The 19,557-nt window shown below is 49.0% G+C and overlaps 1 protein-coding gene across 2 annotated transcripts in view; it reads left to right on the forward strand.

Annotated features, from left to right (window-relative positions):
• Positions 1-2,702: 2,702 nt before the first annotated feature.
• The window catches only part of LOC138565518 (zinc finger protein 271-like), a 50,600-nt gene continuing 33,745 nt past the window's right edge, over positions 2,703-19,557 (forward strand). The window contains exon 1 of one of the 2 annotated variants that reach the window (XM_069642985.1): positions 2,703-3,688. In XM_069642985.1, coding sequence (XP_069499086.1) covers positions 2,857-3,688 — 832 coding nt within the window. In that variant the 5' untranslated portion in view covers positions 2,703-2,856. The remainder of the gene's footprint in view (positions 3,689-19,557) is intronic. The other variant, XM_069642986.1, reaches the window with a different exon arrangement.

The raw sequence follows: 19,557 nt of genomic DNA on the forward strand, positions 1-19,557 counted from the left end.
CATGAGGAGGCTTCTTTGGAGAATTGAGCTGCATGAGTGAGATGTCTGGTGAGAATCTCGTGATCCACAAGATCAAACGTGCCTGAGAGGTCCAGGAGTAGGAGAAGCGTTGGCTTGCCTTAGTCCATCATTTCTGTTATTTGATTTTTGAGGTAGAGAAGAGCAGATTCAGTACTGTAACCTTTGCTGAATCCTGATTGCCTTTTTCCGAGGATGGAGTTGGACTCGAGGAAGTGTTGAATTTGATTGTGAGCCAGTTTGTTCAGAAGTTTTTAGGAGAAACAGGACCGTGATGATGGGTTGGTAGTTATTGGGGATGGGGGATTTAGGGAGTTTTTTTTTTTTTAGAAGAGGACGCACCCATGCTTCTTTGAGACTAGATGGGACAGTTCCTGAAGCAAATGAGGCATTAATGAAAGCCGTTATGCGAGGAGCAAGATAATCAGCGCATTCTTTAATAATGATAGGAGGACAAGTGTCTCCTTTACAGATAGATGGTCTTAGATGTTGAAGGAGGTCAAGGACTTCTGATTCGGTGACGTCTCGTAAAGAAAAGAGCATGTTGTCAGGATTCTAAGTGGGGAGGCAAGGCGGGGGAGGCTGTTCACAGTTGGGTAGGGCATTGAATTGCACTTTGATTTTGTTTTTGAGTAGTTCTATTTTGTTGAGAAGGGCTTCTTGTATACTAGAGCACCAAGCTTCATCTTTAATGATCTCGTCAGGGCTTGTGGAAGGGGTGATTAGGTCTCTAAAAATGGCAAACATTTCCTTAGACTGGGAATTAGCATTAGTAATCCGTGTGTTGAACGAATTGGACTTGGCATCTTTATACGGAGCAGATAACCTTTTGAATTCTTCCTTGGTAGAATCGTTAGGCTTGGATTACCATTTGGATAATGTGTTACGTTTACTGGTACGTAGCGCTTGCACTTCAGCTGTGAACCAAGAGTTAACATGCATGGATTTTTTCTCTTTTTTGCATTGAAGCAGTGGATAGAGTCGATTGCTTTGGTGAGGGTATTTGAGTAGATATCTGCTAGTATGCCAGGGCCACTGGAGAAAGGGTGCTTGAGCACTGGAACTTCAAGGAAAGGAAGAATGTTGTTCTTGGTTAATTTTCTTGAGCTTCTAATCTGCTCTGGCAGAGCATAGGTGAGTGATTTGGTAGTGGGTGCTCTGGGAATGGTGAATTGTATGCAGTTGTGGTCAGTCCAAGGGTAGGAAGAGTTGGAACTGATGGTGGTAGAACAGTTATGGTCAGCCACCCAGTTGAGGGTGTAACCTTTGCAGTGATTGGTGCTAGTGACCTTTTGTATGAAGCCCATGTCTTTGAGTTCCTTTGCTAAGGCTGAAGCTATGTTATCTTTTCGGCCATTTAGACCCAGATTAAGGTTGCCGAGCAGAATGGTTTTGGTGGAGCTCTTAAGATTATCACCTAGTAGATGGAGGAGATGTCCCTGAAAGTCGGAGGCTAGGCCCGGGGGCGGTAGATCAGGTGTTTTTTATGGTGCAGTTAGGGGACATGGTCAGTTTGGTGGAGATAATGTCAGTGTTACCTTCCCATGGGAGGTTCTGCATCCTAATGGAAAGGGCATCTTCATTATAACAGCTACTCCTCTTCCTTTCTTCAGCTGTCTGTCTTGTCGGAGGATGGGGTCTCCAGGTGGGAGGGCTAGCGAAATGGCAGGACCGGACGCCTCATGAAGCCAAGTCTCGGTGATGGCAAGCAAGTCGAGATAATGGATGGGGAGGAGGTTGTGGATCTCTGTGGCATGGGCGTGGAGAGAGCGTGCATTTATGAGTGCGCATTTTAGGGGTTGGGAGAGGTGTGCTCTTATTGGTTGAGAAACTGTGGCATGATGGTGAGAGGTACCAGGTGGGGAGGGCGAGCCTCCTGGCTTCGTGGTGTGAGTTTTAGGGGAGTTATGGGTGTTATTGCGGATGGAGGTAGGCCATTGGTGGGGTATGCTGGGAGATGTTTCCGGTAAGGTGTCGGTGTGTTGACTCTAGTACGGTTGGGGACATGGGGGCAGTGTGAGTGTGTGCCCAACCTGGAGTTCCTCTTGGCCGTAGGAATGGAGATACTGAGGTGTTGTAGTGGTTTAGGGCGGGACCTGAGCCTGGATAGCCTGGAGGCTATGTGGATAGAAAGGCAGGCTGTAACAATGGGGTATATGGAGGGGAGTCCAGGATAGCAGGGAGGGAGTCATGCGGGTAGTGTGAAGTGGTGCCCAGCTCCCATAGTGTAAGGTGAGGGGGGTAGAGCATGCTAGAATCATGCATTGTCACAGATGGGACGGGCGGTTGGGCCATGTACAAGAATACAAGAATTAAGGTCAGAAGCAAGGTTAGTGTAATGAGGTGAGTGATCTGCAGAGTGAGCAAGTGGGACGACTGTTGAAAGATATTTGTATACATTGGTGAAAAGGGAAACACAGTGGACTAAATGATTAATCATGCAATGGCATGAAGCATACAGGAAACAACAGAACACTTGTCATCATTAATACAATGGTTGACAACAATAATGAACAAGCAAACAACGTGATGTTTGACTTGGACCTCTCCTTTGCCATCCCCCCCATTTCTCTAGTCTTCTTTTCTTTCTCCTTGGCTGTTTTGCCTTTGCTTACTCCTTGTTTTGCTTCTGCTCCCTTTCTAATCCGAGTGTGTAACTTTGTGATTGTTATTCTTGTAGATCGGGAAAAGGAAGATCCGACTACCAGAGATTGGAAGGATTGGTTCTGGAGACAGTTGAAAATGGAAGAGAAATCACCATTGAGGAAAAATCTGTTGAAGATTTAAGCATGTTGAGAGCAATCTTCTGAAGGTCACCAGAACTCCGTGGACCAAGTGATGCAGATTGGGGTCCTTCTGCCTGCGACTGTGGGGGACTCCTTGGACCAGGCGACAGGTGATGTAGAGGAGGGTCCTTCTGCAAGCGACTCCTCGGACCAGGCGACGGGTGACGCAGAGGAGGGTTCTTCGGCCGGCGACTGTGGGGAATCCTGGGACCAGGCGATGAGTGACGCAGCGGAGGGTCCATCTGCCAGCAACTGTGGGGACTCCTCGGACCAGGAGACGAGTCACAAAGAGGAGAGTCCTTCTGCCAGCGACTGTGGGGACTCCTGGGACCAGGCGACGAGTGACGCAGGGAAGGGTCCTTCTGCCAGCGACTGTGGGGAATCCATGGAGCAGTGGAAGGACAATAATGGGGAGGAACCGTCTGCCAGCGATTGTGAGGACTCCATAGACTGGGTAAAGGTGGAAGTAGGGGCAGAACTTCCTTCAAAGGATTGTCAGGAATACATTAATCTGTTGACGATTGAAGAGGATGGTGGTGTTCCTTCTAAGAACTGTTGGGGTTCTATGGACTGGGTGAAAACGGAAATGGAAGAAGTGGAACTTTCTACCATAGATCATCAGTGTACTACTAACCAAGTGAAGGCCGAAGAATGGGAGGAGCCATCTGCTCAAGTTTGTCAGTGTGCCAGTCAACCAGTGATAGTTAAAGATGGGGAGGAGGAATCTGCTCGAGATTGCCATGAGTCAGTCATCCTAGTAAAGATTGGAGAAGGGGAGGATCCTTCTAACGGTCAATGGAGGAAGTCTGGCGATGAGGAAGAGTCATTTGCTGGGGACCTTCAAGATTCAGAGAAAGGTGAGGAGATTAAAAGCTCAGCTTCTGGTAAGTGGTTAATAAAGTACATTATTGGGTCCCAAATACCTCCAACTCTCTCTTTGTAAATACCTTCCTACTAGAGCTCTTCGCTCCTCCACCTCCAACTCCCTCAGGGTCAGGCGCTTCTCCAAGCAACGAGTTGGGGGGTAGATCTCTTTCTTCGGCCTGGGCCTCCCTCTGGAACAGCCTCCCTGCCTCTCTAAAACCATCTCTGGTTCTGAAAGCACCTCAAGACCTTCCTCTTTGCTTCTGCCTTCTCTCTTCCTCTCCCCTGCTGATCTCCTGTCTGATACTGCACTGGTCAACTAGCTACCCTCTGATTTCGGGCCCAGGTCCCTGCCCGCCCATTTGCACACCAGCACTGCCTCCTGGCAACCCTTGCACTTGGGTCTGTATCTGTAACCCTATAATCCCCCTACCTGTACTTATTGGACACCAGCTGTCTTCACTTACCCTTGCACCTGCCACTTGATGGCCGCACTTCTTTATTTTGTTTGATCCCATGTAACGCACTGCTCCCTTCCCCCTCCCCTGGAACATTTTTCCCCTCCTCTCTTCCGTGCACTTGTGCAATCTCAATGTCACTTGGCCTAGTAAGATCGTTGTCTCCGTCCTCCCTCTGTTCCCCTTCCCTTGCCTCGTCGCGCCTTGAAACACTTGTGTATAGGCGCATTATAAATACCATACCATACCATATCATATCATAAAATCATGCCTTTTTAATGTAACAAACGTTATCATACAGTATGGAACATTTCAGGATTTACCACTTTTTCTATGTTAGGTGACAGGCACACCCCTCCCCAATCCCCTACCCTGGAGACAGCTCGGGGCATTTAGATGATATGGCCTTTGTTTGGACCCATTATCAGTTCCTGTGTGCCAGGCATTGGTCTGAGTATATGGGTGCCTTAGAGTCTCCTTCCCACTGTGAGCTTTCTCCGTTCCTCAATCGAATGGACCCCATGCCTGCCCCAAATACCATTACTTGTCTGGACCTCCAATTGTGCTGCCTGGCTACTGAAGAAACATTAAAACCACAGATGTGTTCACCATGCACTCCTCTTTAAGATATTTGTAAAATTTGATAGATCTTAAATAGCACAAAAATGCTTTTAGAAAATGTAAGGTGCAGGGGAGATAACAGTCAACCCTGGCATATGGGTTGTGAAATATACGAAAGCAAAGTAAGTTCCTAATAGAGGAACTCCCGTCCCCAACACACTTTCACAAGCTCAGAATGAGCCAAATTGTTAATATGACTTAGATACACTGTAAGAGTGTATAGAGACTTTACAATACTTATGAATGTGTATAAAACACAAGAACATTGTTTGGTATTCAATGAAGAACCTCAACACATCAATTGCAGGTATTTTCAGTTTCTTTAATTTTCAATAATTCATAGATGACCCAGCGCGTTTCGAGAAATTCATCTCTTCTTCAGGGGCATATTCAACAAAATGTAATACATCTAAAGGGAAATTTAAAAAAAAACATAATTACCTATATGGTAACTTATTCTCCAAGTCATTCATGATTCAATATATAATATTCACATATATTCTCTAATAGAGATCAACCAATATTTCGGTTACTTTGGTATATTTCATCAATGAAAAAATATTCACTCAGTTATTCAATTATGTATTTGGTCGGTCTATTCTTCCATAGATAATCAAGTGTGTCCAACAACAAATTCAACAAATTCGGATTTCAAGTGGTCAGTATTGTCTAAACTGCTGTGTTCAAATTAAACACCGTACTATGCAAACAATTAAAGAATTCAAACATGTGTCAGCCTAATGGAGGCGTTCTAGGCGGTGACATCATAATGGTTGTCGGTTGATTGCAAATGGCCATGTGGTTCATCAATTTGTGACAAGCTGTTCATAAGCAGTGATTTAAAAAAGGACTGTATATTCATTGGGGAATGGCTACACCTCTACAATTGATGTGTTGATGTCCTTCATTGAATACCAAACAATGTTCTTGAGTTTTATACATATTAATAAGAATTGTAAAGTCTCCATACACTCTTACGGTGTATCTAAGTCATATGAACAATTTGGCTCATTCTGAGCTACTGAAGAAACATTGGCAGAGGTCTTTTACACAGAGCACCATTTATCTGCAGCAAAGCCATTCGCGACTCTCCTACCAGCTTCCTCCCCGGCAAACCAATGACATACTACGGCCTCAAAATTTGCACTCACCTGTAGCGCCATGAGCGAGTTACAATTGACTTAATATGTTCCACCTGGTCTACTCACCTGCCAGGTCTAACACTACAAGGTCCCTTGCCCTGGCCCTGCCAAGACCATACACGTCTAACTCTACTGCTAGTAGTTCAGTGGTGAAGTTAATTTGGCAACAACTTAACAAAGTCTTTTGACTTTCGACAACTTCAGAATAATGAACACTTCTTCTATAAGACATAACCCACATTGGTGCTGTTTATGCCACCTATATTGCAGACTTTGCTTCTATCCTCCTGAGTGCCGGCTGTCAGGAGGGTTGCTCTTCTACAACAAAGTCTTTTATCTTCAGTCTGGGCTACTTTTGCTGGGTAAACCTACGCCACATTGATGTTGCTGGTTTCACCCTAGGGATTGCCACTTGTGATGCAGGTTCCACTCCTCTCCTCCTGACTATCTGTACGGCAGCTCATCTGCCACACTTGCTTCCTCACCTTTTCATCAATTAAACACTGATAATGGCGTTTTATCACCCTTGATCCTCTTGGGTTTGACAATGCTTGTTTGGGTCTTTCTTAATTATTGCCTCTTCCTCTTGGTAACAATAGAATGTACAATTGTTCTTCTTAACTCCCCTATTTGGATTGGGGAAATATTGGTTGCTGTAAATTTTCCTATTGCCTTCATTTGGCTTTGGCAATGGTTGTTTTATCATCTTCAGAATGACAATTGCCCCCAATGTTCTTACTCTGCCACCTCAGCCCAATCCCCCACTTCTGCCTCTTAACATTAGTTTAGTATTAAAAATTAATAGCATGGGCCAGTACGCGATCACAGAGCGCTCTGGGGTCAGACTCAACGAGTGAACTTACCAGGCGCTGCATACGCTTTGGCTCGCTTTGCTGCCTTTGTGCCTTCTGCTTTCTCTGCTTTCCACTCCCAGGTAATTTGCTTTCTCCTGCTCCCTGCAGTCCGCGCTGATCAGAAAAAGAGTAGTCCTCGCTCCAGAAGTGCTCTGGTGCTCACCTGCCACAGGAACACACTTCACTTTTGGGAAAGCATTCCAAATTGAAAGCTTCCCGCCACATAGTCTCTGCGCATCAGATCTTCAGGGGGAAGGCGTTCAGTATCAAAGCTTCCCACTGCACACTCTCTGCAGACACAGTGCTTGAGGGCAGAGGCCCTCATCAAACCAGCACTGGCTTTTCAGTACGCGATGGCTGCAGCGTCTCTGTTGCCCTTCAATCTCGGCGGCTGCTGTAATGTGGAGTGCTGAACAGTACTCCACCCTCTGCTCCTTCTGCTACTATTACTGTAACAACTGCAACCACGACAACAACTAATGGCCTGTGCCTGAGGCGGCTTTTTATACCGCTTAGTCCCTCTCAGGTGTGGGTCATTGAAATCATTAGACTGCACCTTCCAGCCTAATGCCTCCAGATCCTGCTTCTCGTACCAGTACTTTGGGAATTGTGGGACTTGAAGTCCCCAATGTTATAATTAGCTTATTTCCTCTTCATATCACTTTTAAATGAATGAACTTCACTTCTATCATTAATCATGTTTTCAGGAGGACCTGTAAACGGAGTCAACAATTGCTTTGAAATCAAAGGAGTGCTAGTTCTATTGAAACCTGAGATAGGCATTTTCTGATGTTCACATTTAATCTCCTCTTGTTGGCTGCCATTATAAATGAGGGGGAACTTTGTGTCTAATAAATGACTGATTTCCACCCCCAGGTTGAATAACTTTAGAACAAGAAATCTTGCTCTGATGACAAGCCATAACATATTCTGGCATCACTAACATGTCTTCCTTCAAGGGAGACAAATAACGGTTCTCACCCAACGCAGTTCTCCAATTCCTTTGGGGCCCTTCTTCTCCCCGAGGTGATCCTCCCAATTAAACCACCCTCAGGGTTAGGATCAGGTAGCGGCTGTCTTCGCCTGGCCACCTGGGAGGAGACTTTAGGTAAGGTTTCTGTGAGGGCTCTGCATGATTCATCGCATACTCCTAAGTACAGGCTCACTAACTCCTACCCTTTCCTACTCTAGCTACAGGTAAGTTCTGTAGTGGAAGTGGGAACAGTGGCTGCAGCTGCCGTGTACGACTTGTCTATTCCGCTGACACTGCCTTTGACCTTTCCATTCTACTGTACCTGCTTCTCACATTTCTTCTTCCCACCGCTCTTCTTTCTGTCAGATGTTCCACTCCTCCTGTCGCTGCCTCCACAATTAGAGGTTATCTCTTGCCTCCCACTTCTACTTACCACTACCACTCCTTCTGCACTGTGTGGGAAACCTGAATGTGTCTCCCTAGCTGGTCCCGGGATCTGTCATCCAGGACACGGCCATCGCTATTGGATCCAGTTCCGGGAGGTGGACCAGTGGGGGAGGATCACCTGGATGGGGGGTATTTGGGGTGTGGGAGTGGGACTGCCCCGCCCCTTTTCTGACACAAACACTTTTGCACGACACACCAGAGAATGGACTAACACCAGAGCTGTTTACCTGACATGTCCCATTACAAGGGTCAGGCAAAGTCAGAGAATTGATCAGAATCACACACATCTGACGGCTCTTTTCCTTCTTCACAGGGATAAAAGGTGGAGCAAGAGAGCACAGTATGAGCAAGGCAGACTGCACGACGAGACAGCTATCCAGACCCAGCAGTTCAAAAGGAGAATAAAGGCGACAAACATCGAGAGGCTGATGAGGAAAGACACAACCTTGCCCTCTTCGACAAAACCTTGCAAACCCACCGCTGAAAGAATTGTAAGGCCGAGGACAATAGCCCAGGTGTGCTGCAGCAGATGTCAACGGTACACAGCGTATCAACGCTGATAAGCCGGAGCAAGAGAGAGTCCTGCATCCGTGGTGCCGGCGTTGACTCCAGTTAAAGAGGAATGCCAAGCGGTTCATCGCAGCCGGTGAGTCGAGGGAGAGCCGATAAGAACAGGGCTGTGGTAAATGAAAGTCGCAAAGTGGCAAAGCAGGACAAGCATAAAGAACTGTAACATTGCAAAAGAGAGCCGGCATTACGTGGGTGCTATTCCATGAAACCTTGGTCAATCCCCGTCTGAATGAAACTACAGCTACCAGAAGGCCGTAGGAGAGCCGCCAAGATAGGTCAAAGTGGTCATACAGGAGGTCAAGCAAAATCCCCACACAGTTGAAAGCTGTTTACCTAAGAACTGCGAGAAATCAATGGAAGTGAATCCTGCAAACATTGAAAACTTATGTGAATGTGAAGTTGGCAAGAGTGAACCTGGAAGACGGATGCTGACGAGAAGGGGGCAAGTCTAAAGTCACAAAAAACAGGGCCTCATTACGACCCTGGCGCTAAGTACCGAACATTACCGCCATGGCGTAATTAACGTTTACGCCATGGCCGGATGCCGTAAAGTGCGGCACATTCCGACCCATCGCGCACGAGCATTACGCCATGGCGGTAATGCAAAGAACGCGATGCCGTAAAAGACCCCAAAATGGCCCCTACCGGCATCGTACGCTGCGCATGGTGCACTACCGCCACCCATCATAGCGGTGACCGCAATTAGCGGTGACCGTAATTAGCGGTGACCGCAATTAAGGGAAGGAGCACGGCGGCCATCTTTAAAAACACAATCCATTGCCATCCTCCCCAACCATACCAGATCCGACCCTGAAACCTTTCCAAACCCATCACCCACCCTACTACCCACGCAAAAATTCCGAAAGTTGTGAAGAAGGCATGCGACCGGCAGCGCCAGGACCGCTTTACACGTGAGGAGCTCACCATGCTTGCCGAGACACTGCAGGACAATGCTGCAGTAGTATTTTCCACGCAGATGACCAGGCCGGCAATAGTCCAACAGAAGGCCATATGGGCCTTGGTGGCACAGCGTGTCAGTGCGGTGGGGGCCGTACCCCGCGCTGCACAGCAGTGCAGGAAGCGCTGGGACGATCTGAGGCTACGGGTCTGGAGCATACTCTCAGCAAACCGGAACCTGGGGACGGCAACCGGGGGTGGATCAGAATCCCCCATCAAGCTTCAGGCATGGGAAGAAATAAGTGCCTCCACCATTGGGATGGAGAGCATCGAAGGAGTCGGAGGGATGGAGAGAGGAGTCCCGACATCTAGAGATGCAGGTAGGTGGCCAAATCAAGCCATGCTAAAAGCAACAAAGTTCAATCATGTGAAGTACCATGTTGACCCATAGTGCATATGCAACACATCGGCAGGAGAATGCCCACAGACACATCCGGAACACACCCTGCACACCCTAACTGCTGGCACCCACATACCACCATGCAACTTCCACACAAAAGGCACAAAACCTGTATGCCCCTGCCGGAAATGTTCTGCATGTACCTACTGTTAAGATGTCACTCGTCACAATGCACGGCCAATGTCCGCAGACCCATCAATAACAGTATCCCACCTTTGCTCCACCACATGCTCTGATTCAGACCCAGAGGGCCAGGACAACAGTGGCAAGGCCGCAAGCCTCCACCTCAGCCGTCCCTGGAAAAACACACCAGCAGCCACAAACCCTGCCAGGGGAAGAGGCCAGGCCAGTGACAGCCACCACAACAGTCATCGGAGACGCAGCAGCAGCACCGCACACGTCAACAATTGTGCCCACCGAAGGGACAGGCTCCGCTGCGAGCAGCACCCTGGGGGAAATTGCTGCCATAGCAGCATCCTCAGACAGTGAGGCAGGGAGCATCGAGGACATCGATGATGGAAGCCCCACTGCCCACCCACATTCCCCCCACACATCCCTAAGCCCCCTGCAGGCGGATGCCACACAGGGGCATTCGGAGGCCGAGGATTTGCCAGCCACCCCATCCCCGCAGCCTGAGGCGAGCAGCCCAATGGACATGGCAATGCCACTGGGCATGAGCCAGCGCAACCAGCAGACCCTGCAAGAGATAGTCACCCGCCAGCAGCAGCTATCCACCCTCCTTAATGAACACGTAGCAGAGTGTGGGGGTGCAAGTGTTGCCATGGAGAGAAGTGCGGACCGAGTCACGGATGCCATTGAGTCCTCCACAAAGGACATCTGTACAGAGCTCGCTGCTGTGCGGCACGTCCTTACAGAACTAGTACAGGCCATTAGGGACACGCGTCCAATCGTGCAGCCAGGACCCTCCTCATCAACCAGCTCGGCACAGAGCAGCCCCATCCGCAGATCTGGGAGGAATCTGCGCAGCACGGGCAGGGGAGCCCCGGGGGTCAGGGGAGGGGACTGTCAGTAGTGGCTGGACAGTTGAGCAGGACTCCTTCACACACTGCTGCACAGACAGTACCACACCTTCATAGGGATTCCAGGGGGGGGGTGGGAGGGTGGAGGGGATGTGTTGGGGTGTTCAGGGGGGAGGTGGGAGAGTGGAGGGGGTGTGTTGGGTGTTCAGGGGGGAGGTGGGAGGGTGGAGGGGGTGTGTTGGGGTGTTCAGGGGGGAGGTGGGAGGTGGGAGGGTGGAGGGGGTGTGTCATTCCTTTTTGAAATCACAATACACTTTTTCGTTTTGCACAAATCATATGTGTGGACATTGCTCATTGCGTATGTGTGCTTTATTGTTGAATAGTCCGCAGTGTGCATTTTCAAGACACACACATTGGCCCGAGTGCCCTCTCCATGTCACACGCACACGACGTGTGTGCTAGAAGCATTGGTCAATGAGATTCTGACGCATTTCACGCCCCTCCTGTGCATCGCTGCCTCCTTGAGGTGCTGCACCATCCCCACCCTCATCATCCTCATCGCCAGGTGGTTGCAGGTCTGCGTCAGGGGGCAGGGGCACATTTCGTCTGACGCACATATTGTGTAGCATGACACATGCCATCACAATCTTCGCTACCTTCTCATGGCGGTACAGGAGTGCCCCGCCAGACCTGCAGAGGCAGCGGAAACGTGCCTTCAGTAGGCCGAATGCCTGCTCAATCACCACACGGGTACGTGCATGGGCACGGTTGAAGTCCTCCTCATGCTGGTTCTGTGGGTTCTTGACTGGTGTAAGGAGCCACCTCTTCAGGGGATAGCCTGCATCACCTGTAAGTGGACAACAATGTATGTGTCAGGGATGAGAATGATTACTGAACATGAAGTGACGCCATGCCTTGCATTAGACTGTTACTTTGCACCACTTTTAGTCGCACTCATGGATTCACACTATGCAACCGGTATATGTTCATGGCTCTCATGTACTGTTTTGCATGCCAAGTCACAATGAAGGGGTGACAAGTGCCTTGTGAGTGCACATCCACTGTGTCGTTCAGGCCGTATTTCAGGTGACCTGGCACGTGTCCTGTGAGGTCAACGCTCACATGATTGCAACATTGATGTCGGGCACATTATGACCCCAGTGAACAATACTGATGTCAATGTGGACAGTTTGTGGGCCTTGCTGTCTGAGTTGTGGTGTATTGATGTTCCTGTCCGTCATGTGCCTCCTTTGTGCGCAGTTATGGGGGACAGGCCTTTCAGTAGATGGTGTTTGGTGACGTGCATGTAGCTGCTATTCGTTGGAGTCAATGTTGTCACATTTTGTACAATACACTTGCAGATGGTTGTGTCATGGTTGGGACACACCTTCATTCCCATGTTAGGGCTGCCTAGGTCAGGCATCATGTATACAGTTGTCAGATGACGTAAATGCTGCCTCAGGGTATGGTCTGGCTACTGCTAGCCGCAGCCAGGTGAAGTATGCATCATCCCCCCCCCCTTTCTGCCAGGTGAAGTATGCATTGGTACGTCGATCACCTACCCACTTCGCATTTCCATGGTCATGACATCAGACTCACCGAGTAGCCAGGATCTTGGGCCTGCATGTCGCTCCATGTAGCGTGGTATTGTGGAGTTCCTCAGGACCATTGAATCATGGGTTGATCCGGGGAATCGGGCACAACAATGTGTGAAGATCCTGTTGGAGTCACAGAGCATTTGCACGTTGATTGGTTAGATAGTTTACGGTTACGGTACGGTACCTCCATGGCATGTGGGACCACCAATTCCACATGGGTGCAGTCGATGGCACCAATGCAACCAGGTATGCCAGCTAGTGCATGGAAACCCACTTTGGTGTTAGCAATCTCCTGGGCAGACCGTGGCAATGAGATGTGGTCGTCTGTGTGCTTGTGGAGGGCATCGAGCACTTGGATCAGTGCACGTGAGAATAATGGTTGTGATATGCCATGCAAGTGCCCCACTGTGTGCTGGTAGGTGCCTGTGGCCAGGAAGTGGAGCACAGACACTACCTTCAGTAGGGGGGGATGGCGGTGGGTGTTTCAATCATGCTGACAATGTCGTTGTGTATCATGTCCACAATGGTGGTGATGGTGTCCTGGTCCAGTCGGTACAGGGTGTGGATCTGCTCAGCGGTGAGGTTGAATGGACTGGCTCTGATGCGTGGGATTGGGGGCTGCCTCTGTGGTGGCACTGGCTGTGCTGGTGGGGCTTGCTGGCCCTGCCTTGCCCTCCTTCTCCTCCTGCGTCTCCTCTGTGCAGCCTGTTGTTGTTGTTGTTGTTGTTGTTGTTGTAGTTGAAGTTGTAGCACTTGCATTGCTATCAGGTCCTCCTGCCCCAACATTGCTAGTCCTATTGGTATCATTGTGGAGTGTGACTGGGTCTGGGAAGGGGTTGGGTGTGCTCTTTTTCTACTTCCTGAGTCTGTATTGCCTCCACCTGTGCTGATTCTGTGCACCTGTGGCAGCTGGATTCACTGCACAAGGCCCTTTACGGTTGGTTTGCGATGGCGTTACTAGTGCCATGGCGGTAAGGTACTTTACGGGCTGGGTGATGGCGTTAGGTGCATGTCCGCTTGGGTCGGCATTCGCGTATCTTTCCGCCATGGCGGTGATTACGGTGTGGGATGCCGCGTGCGCGGGTCCTTGGTGCAGTTAGCGGCAGCGTTAACTACGATGCCGCTAATGGCATCATAGTTAACGGTCAGGGGTCATAATCAGACCTAGAGGAAAACGATGGCGTAATCTTTTACCGCCATCGTTTTTCACTTAGCGCCAGGGTCGTAATGAGGCCCACAGTGTGTTCACAAGAGTGAACTTGGTCGATGGAAGTCCATTGGAAATGTTTAAAAAAGATTGTAAGATTTATGAAGGAAGGAAAAGCCATAGTGAACCCGGTGGATGGAGGCTGAAAGTAAATAATGGTCAGTGCCCGGAACAGGGATACCCATGGGTGAAAAATCCTTCCTCTAAGTAAAACCAGGAAACAAATTTAGCTGATGGAACTTTTTGTTTTGTTATTTGAATGCGTCAGGCCCTCGAAGGCGAGAGATTTTTCAAGAGAAACAAGACTTGGCTATCAACATTTCTGATTGCTGCAAGTGGAACTGTCGTCTCGTTCTGGGGAAGCTCGAGTGTGTACTGTGCTCCAAGATCCCGCCTTGCCCCGTGCTCAAAACGTGGGGAAGGGAGACCCAAGCTACCACATCCTGACATATTATTTGTGAACACTTCTTTCTTTTCTTGAGAACTATCCCACACCCTTTTTGTATTAGGTTTGGCAATAGGTTTGTTAGTATAGGCCCTTTTTATTTGACACAACGCCACTAGGACTGCTTTATTTTCATTTGATGGTCGACGATTGCTCCCATCTTAGATTTAGGTCTAGATTAGGCGTTTTTCTCAGCCATTTTTACAGTTTTTTACTGCGATCATTTGTGTCTGTCTTTAGTGTTGCCACCATGAGTTCCTTACAACTGCTACCACTCCCTTTATTGCTACTCCTCTTACTAATACTCTCCTCCGACTACTACTCCCCTGCAACACTGCAACTCCCCTCTGACCACAACTACTCCCCTCCAACCTCTACTACTCCCCTCCAACCACTAGAACTCCCCTTCAACCTCTACTACTCCCCTCCAATCACAAGTACTCTCCTTCAACCTCTACTACTCCCCTCCAACCGCTACTACTCCACTCCAACTACTACTCAGGCACTGTCCTTTCACTCAAAAACAGCCTTCTCATGGCCACTCCTTACTCTATCCTCACTACATACACTGCATACCCACTAACACTCCTGTACCAATACCTCAAAGTTTTTTTTACAATCTCTTCCACGATCCACCACTTTTTCCTTCTCCCATCTGGTGTTTTGGCCGATCTTGAACTCCATTGTTGACCTCACTCGGTGCACCCAAAGCTTTCCGTTTCCTTTCTCCCCTTAAGTAGCTCTCCCCTTTCAGAGCTTGCCCCTCTTACCCTAACCAATCTTATTTGCTCTCTGCCTAGGACATGTGTGTGTGCAGAGGAAATCTTTCAAAATGGGCTTAAGCCCCTCCTACTGAATGGCACTGTATTGAGTCTTTGGTGGTTTAGTAAAGTTACGTGTGAGCCCCAGCTGGGGTGTCCAACCGGCAATGCGCCACTTCTGGGCTTGCCACTCATGCTTGCGTCTTCTCTGTGCAGTACTTGCTCTCTCTCTCTTTGGCTCTCCGGTTGGCTCTGCACTGTTTCGGACTGGTGTTGCAAGTTGTTCGGTAGAATTCTGGCCTCTCCGAGGGCGCGGGAGCTATTGCTGCTACTTGGTCAGTCTGTTCTAACCTTGAGGAAGAGAAAGTCTGGCGGGCATCTGATTTACGAGATATGATTGGAGATATGGTTCTGCATACATAAATATGGGCATAAGGAAAGATTGGGCTCTGCCTTACTAGGTAATATTGCTGCTTCTAGATCACTTCATTACTGCCTGTCTCTAGAGAAAGGGGGTTACCCCTCCCATGACAAAGTCAAGTCTTTGGCGTTACCACACTGGTTAGTTGACCTCTGACATCCTACTGGATTCAATGGATCATGTGATTGCTTTTCATGCCTTTACGTGGGGCCCGTCAATGGGGTGGATAAGAAAGACCTCATGCTTGCTTGCTTTACCTTCTGCTGATCCTAATTGGCGGCTGACAGTATCCCCCTCCACTACGTGTGGCCACATACCACTGCCAGAAAACAGACATGTTATCCATCACCACAACCCTCATCTCATCCACACTCAAGGGTCCCAGCGCACTCCGATCCTGAGCTGCTACATCGCTCGTAATCTGCTGGATCCCAGACATGGCCATTGGTCTGTGTCTGATGTCTCCCATTGTGCTTTGTAACACTCTGCTGAGATGTACAAGATGTAGGCAAATCTATCACCAATATCTACCAGATATGTGTCCGTGAAGCCATCAGCTCTCAAACGTACGAGGAATGGATCATGAAAAGCAGGACCCACTTGCTTCCAGACACCCTTATTGCAGACATTTGCATCAGTCCTTGCACCAACATAACTTGAACAGATACATGGTGGCGCGTAGTAGAACAATGTTCTTTTCAACATATCCAGAAATAAACCTCCCGGGAGGGTAAGATGGGAAATGAGAGAATATACCCCTCTTCCCCATACGAACAGAAATGATGCCATTATGAAGCAGGGTAATGTGAGGGGTCAGTAATGCGAGGCAGACAACTGCTTGTATGTTTCTCATTATTAAGCATTTTATTAAAAGAAAAATATGAAACAAATGAAACATTGCTAAACCTACTCGATCAGGGAGTTCCCTACCTAGTCTGAGAGCTAAGGGAGTCACTCCTAATAGAAACAAACTGGCCCTCCCACTAGACAACAAAACATAAAAAATAAATAATTAACAACATAAATGAGTGAATAACCAACAACTAGCCATTAGGATGCCCTTCACCTGTCCTGGGTAAATCCCTTCCCCAGGATTGAGCAAAGTCAATTCCCCCCCAAAAAAAGTAAAGTCTTGAACCAATTCTTGTAAGTTTCAAATTGTAAAGACCGGAGGGGGGGTCTGCACTTCCGCTCTCTATATGGTAGAGGGGAGGCACAGAGACCCCTGCCAAGATTCTCTATTATTGGTAAACGTGGTCGAGCAATCAAGGCCTAGCTTCTCAGGAGGTGATGCGAGCCGGTTCTTAAGTACAGTGTAGTCCCCAAGCACCCACGAAGGAATGTCCACACACTGTATCGGTTACAACACAGTCTTTATATAATTAATGTTCAAAGATACATACAATATCATGATAACTCATTTTGTACTCCGAAAATCAGCAATGGTAAATATATACAGTTTCTAAAGTGGTACGACTAACGTTATTAGATCTCATTACAGTGCATACGGGCAGAATGACACACAGATCAGAATAAAGAGGAAACCAGCAGTAGAGAGAGAAAGGAAAGCAAGCTGGTTGAGCAATTGGCAGAATACGGGCCCCTTACCACTAGACACAGTTCTGTGTAGAGATCCCCCCACCTGGGAAATCTGTAGAAGAAAGATACAAGCCCAGTCCATATATTGTTCACACTAGACTTTCCAATAGTTCTGCAACCCCAAAGTACCTTGGCGTTGTAGCGTTCCATGTCGGGGAATCAACGCCCCTTCTTGAGTGTCCTCCCTTTCAGGCAGGAGTCACGGGTCGTCGAGCGTCCGACAGAGAACAGGTCGAGCTACGACGGTGAAGCGGCTGTGTCGTTCCTAGCGATTCTCATTGTCGGGGAAGCGTAAATGTCCTCCCAGGAAGAGGTGTGCGGGGCACCTCGGTGTCGATAGTTCTGGACCTCAAAGAGTTGAAGAACTGTGGCCCAGCAAGGCCGTCGAGTCGTCGGCGTCTCTGGGGTCTTTGGGTGGCGGGAAACCCACCGGTGAATGCGCCTCGGCGCATCGGCGGTCAGGCCTTCTCCAGCAGGATACAGCAGCGACGATACGGACGAGAGCGTCCTTGTATCAATGAAGTTCTTAGGCAACGGGAGCACGGCAGCTCCAGTCGGCGACGGCGGTCGTCGACAGTGGCGGACAACAGTCTGGGCGCTTCTCCTTGGAGTTCCGCAGCAATCCCTGTATCGGGTCGGCAGCCTGTCGAAGGTCTGTCTACCAGGGAGCTTAGACAAAGATCAGCTGTGCACGATGCTCCCTCGTAGCTCGGGAAGAGGGCGCCTTACCAGGTCCTCTCTGGGTCAGTTCTTGAAGCACAGCAGCTTTCAGATTGTGAAGGAGAGCAACAGCAATTCTTCTCGTCCGGCAGGGTTTCAAGATCAAGCTTCAGTTACTCAAGTTATTCGTCGTAGTGGACTTCAGCTTCTGAACACGATTCCTAGCAGTGAGAGGTCCCCAGATATAATGTTGATCTCCCATTCATTCCGCTGGGTCACACTCAAGCATCCAATCACGACTACGAACGGTCATTCATGCAGGCAGGCAGCCAATCAGGCACACGGGGCATTCAGGCCATTCACTTCTCTCCAGACACTCACAACAAGTTATGTGTATTGGGACAAGTACTGAACCATTCAACACTCCAAGCTGCATTCATACCGGTTTCGGGCAGGGCTGCCTCAACCATTGTGTCAACCACCAGATACTAGACAGCCACAACATAGAATGTATATTCGTCACACACTCCATTCACCCAGGTCCCACCCACAGGCATACCCACAACATACGGTCATTGAGAAGGCTCCAGCCAGTCTGGTCGGCACTTCCCCACACTACCATATACGGAACTTCCACCCAACAGGCAGTCAGGGGGAAGGGACAGAGGCAGGGCTTCCCGGGACTTCGGGAAGATCAAGGTAACAGGTGATGGAAGGCAAGAGGCCTTGGGGGCCATTTTGTCTCCATCCGGAATCTACTGATTCCAATGACAGGGCCTGTGCATCCAAAAATAGAGGACGCTCAGGGCACCAGTCATTTCAACACAGAGCTGCCAGCAGCCCGTACCCTGCACTGTGGGTCACACACAGGTGCCCAAAAACATACACTAGGGGTGCAGGGTTGCACCCCTACCTATGGGTGCCATAAGGGTATCCCATGGGTCTGTTCACCAAACCAAAAGAGAGAGAGCTGCACCGCCAGGAGTCCCACATGAACTCCTGTGCAGAAAACACGACAGAACACACAATAAAAAGCAGTAAAGGACAAGGATACAGAGACCCTGTCCCTCCGATGCATTTCCAGCATCACAGTCGCCCCTCCCCCCTCCCCCGGACTGAGGTTAGGGTGCCTAATCTCCCACGGGATAGGCACCCTCATCCAGACGGTCAACATACCTTCTGGAAAGGCCATCTGCATTATCGTGACTCTTCCCTGGTAAAGTCTAGTCCTTGCAGGCTAATGGACCACCTGAGCAGTTTTGGGTTTTCACCCTTCATCTGCATAAGCCACTTAAGGGGCTTATGATCTGTTTGGACCTTGAAGGTAGACCCGGTAAGGTAGGGTCTAAAACGCATAAGGCTCCAAACTATACTAAAACATTCCTTTTCAACAGTAGCCCACGTAAGTTCCCTACCCTTGAGTTAGTCTACTGATGAATATGATTGGATATTCACTTCCTTTGTCATCTAACTGGGACAAGACCGCGCCAATTCCGGTGTCACAGGCGTCAGTTTGAACGATAAAGGGCTTGCTGTAATCAGGCGCACACAACACGGGTGCCCTACACAGACTTCCTTTCAAGCCCTCGAAAGCCCTATGACAGTCTTCCATCCAATTAACCTTCTTTGGTTGCTTGGGTGAAGTCAGAGCTGTCAGGGGTGTAGCTATGGTTCCATAGTCTGCCATGAAATTGCGATAATACCCTGTGAGGCCCAAAAAGGCTCTCACCTGGGTTTGAGTAGTGGGAGTCTCCCAGTCATTTACATCCTGTACTTTACTGGGGAGGGATTGGATC

This window comes from Ambystoma mexicanum, chromosome 1p (assembly GCF_040938575.1).
Source record: "Ambystoma mexicanum isolate Mex_15411 chromosome 1p, UKY_AmexF1_1, whole genome shotgun sequence".
Classification (NCBI taxonomy): domain Eukaryota; kingdom Metazoa; phylum Chordata; class Amphibia; order Caudata; family Ambystomatidae; genus Ambystoma; species Ambystoma mexicanum.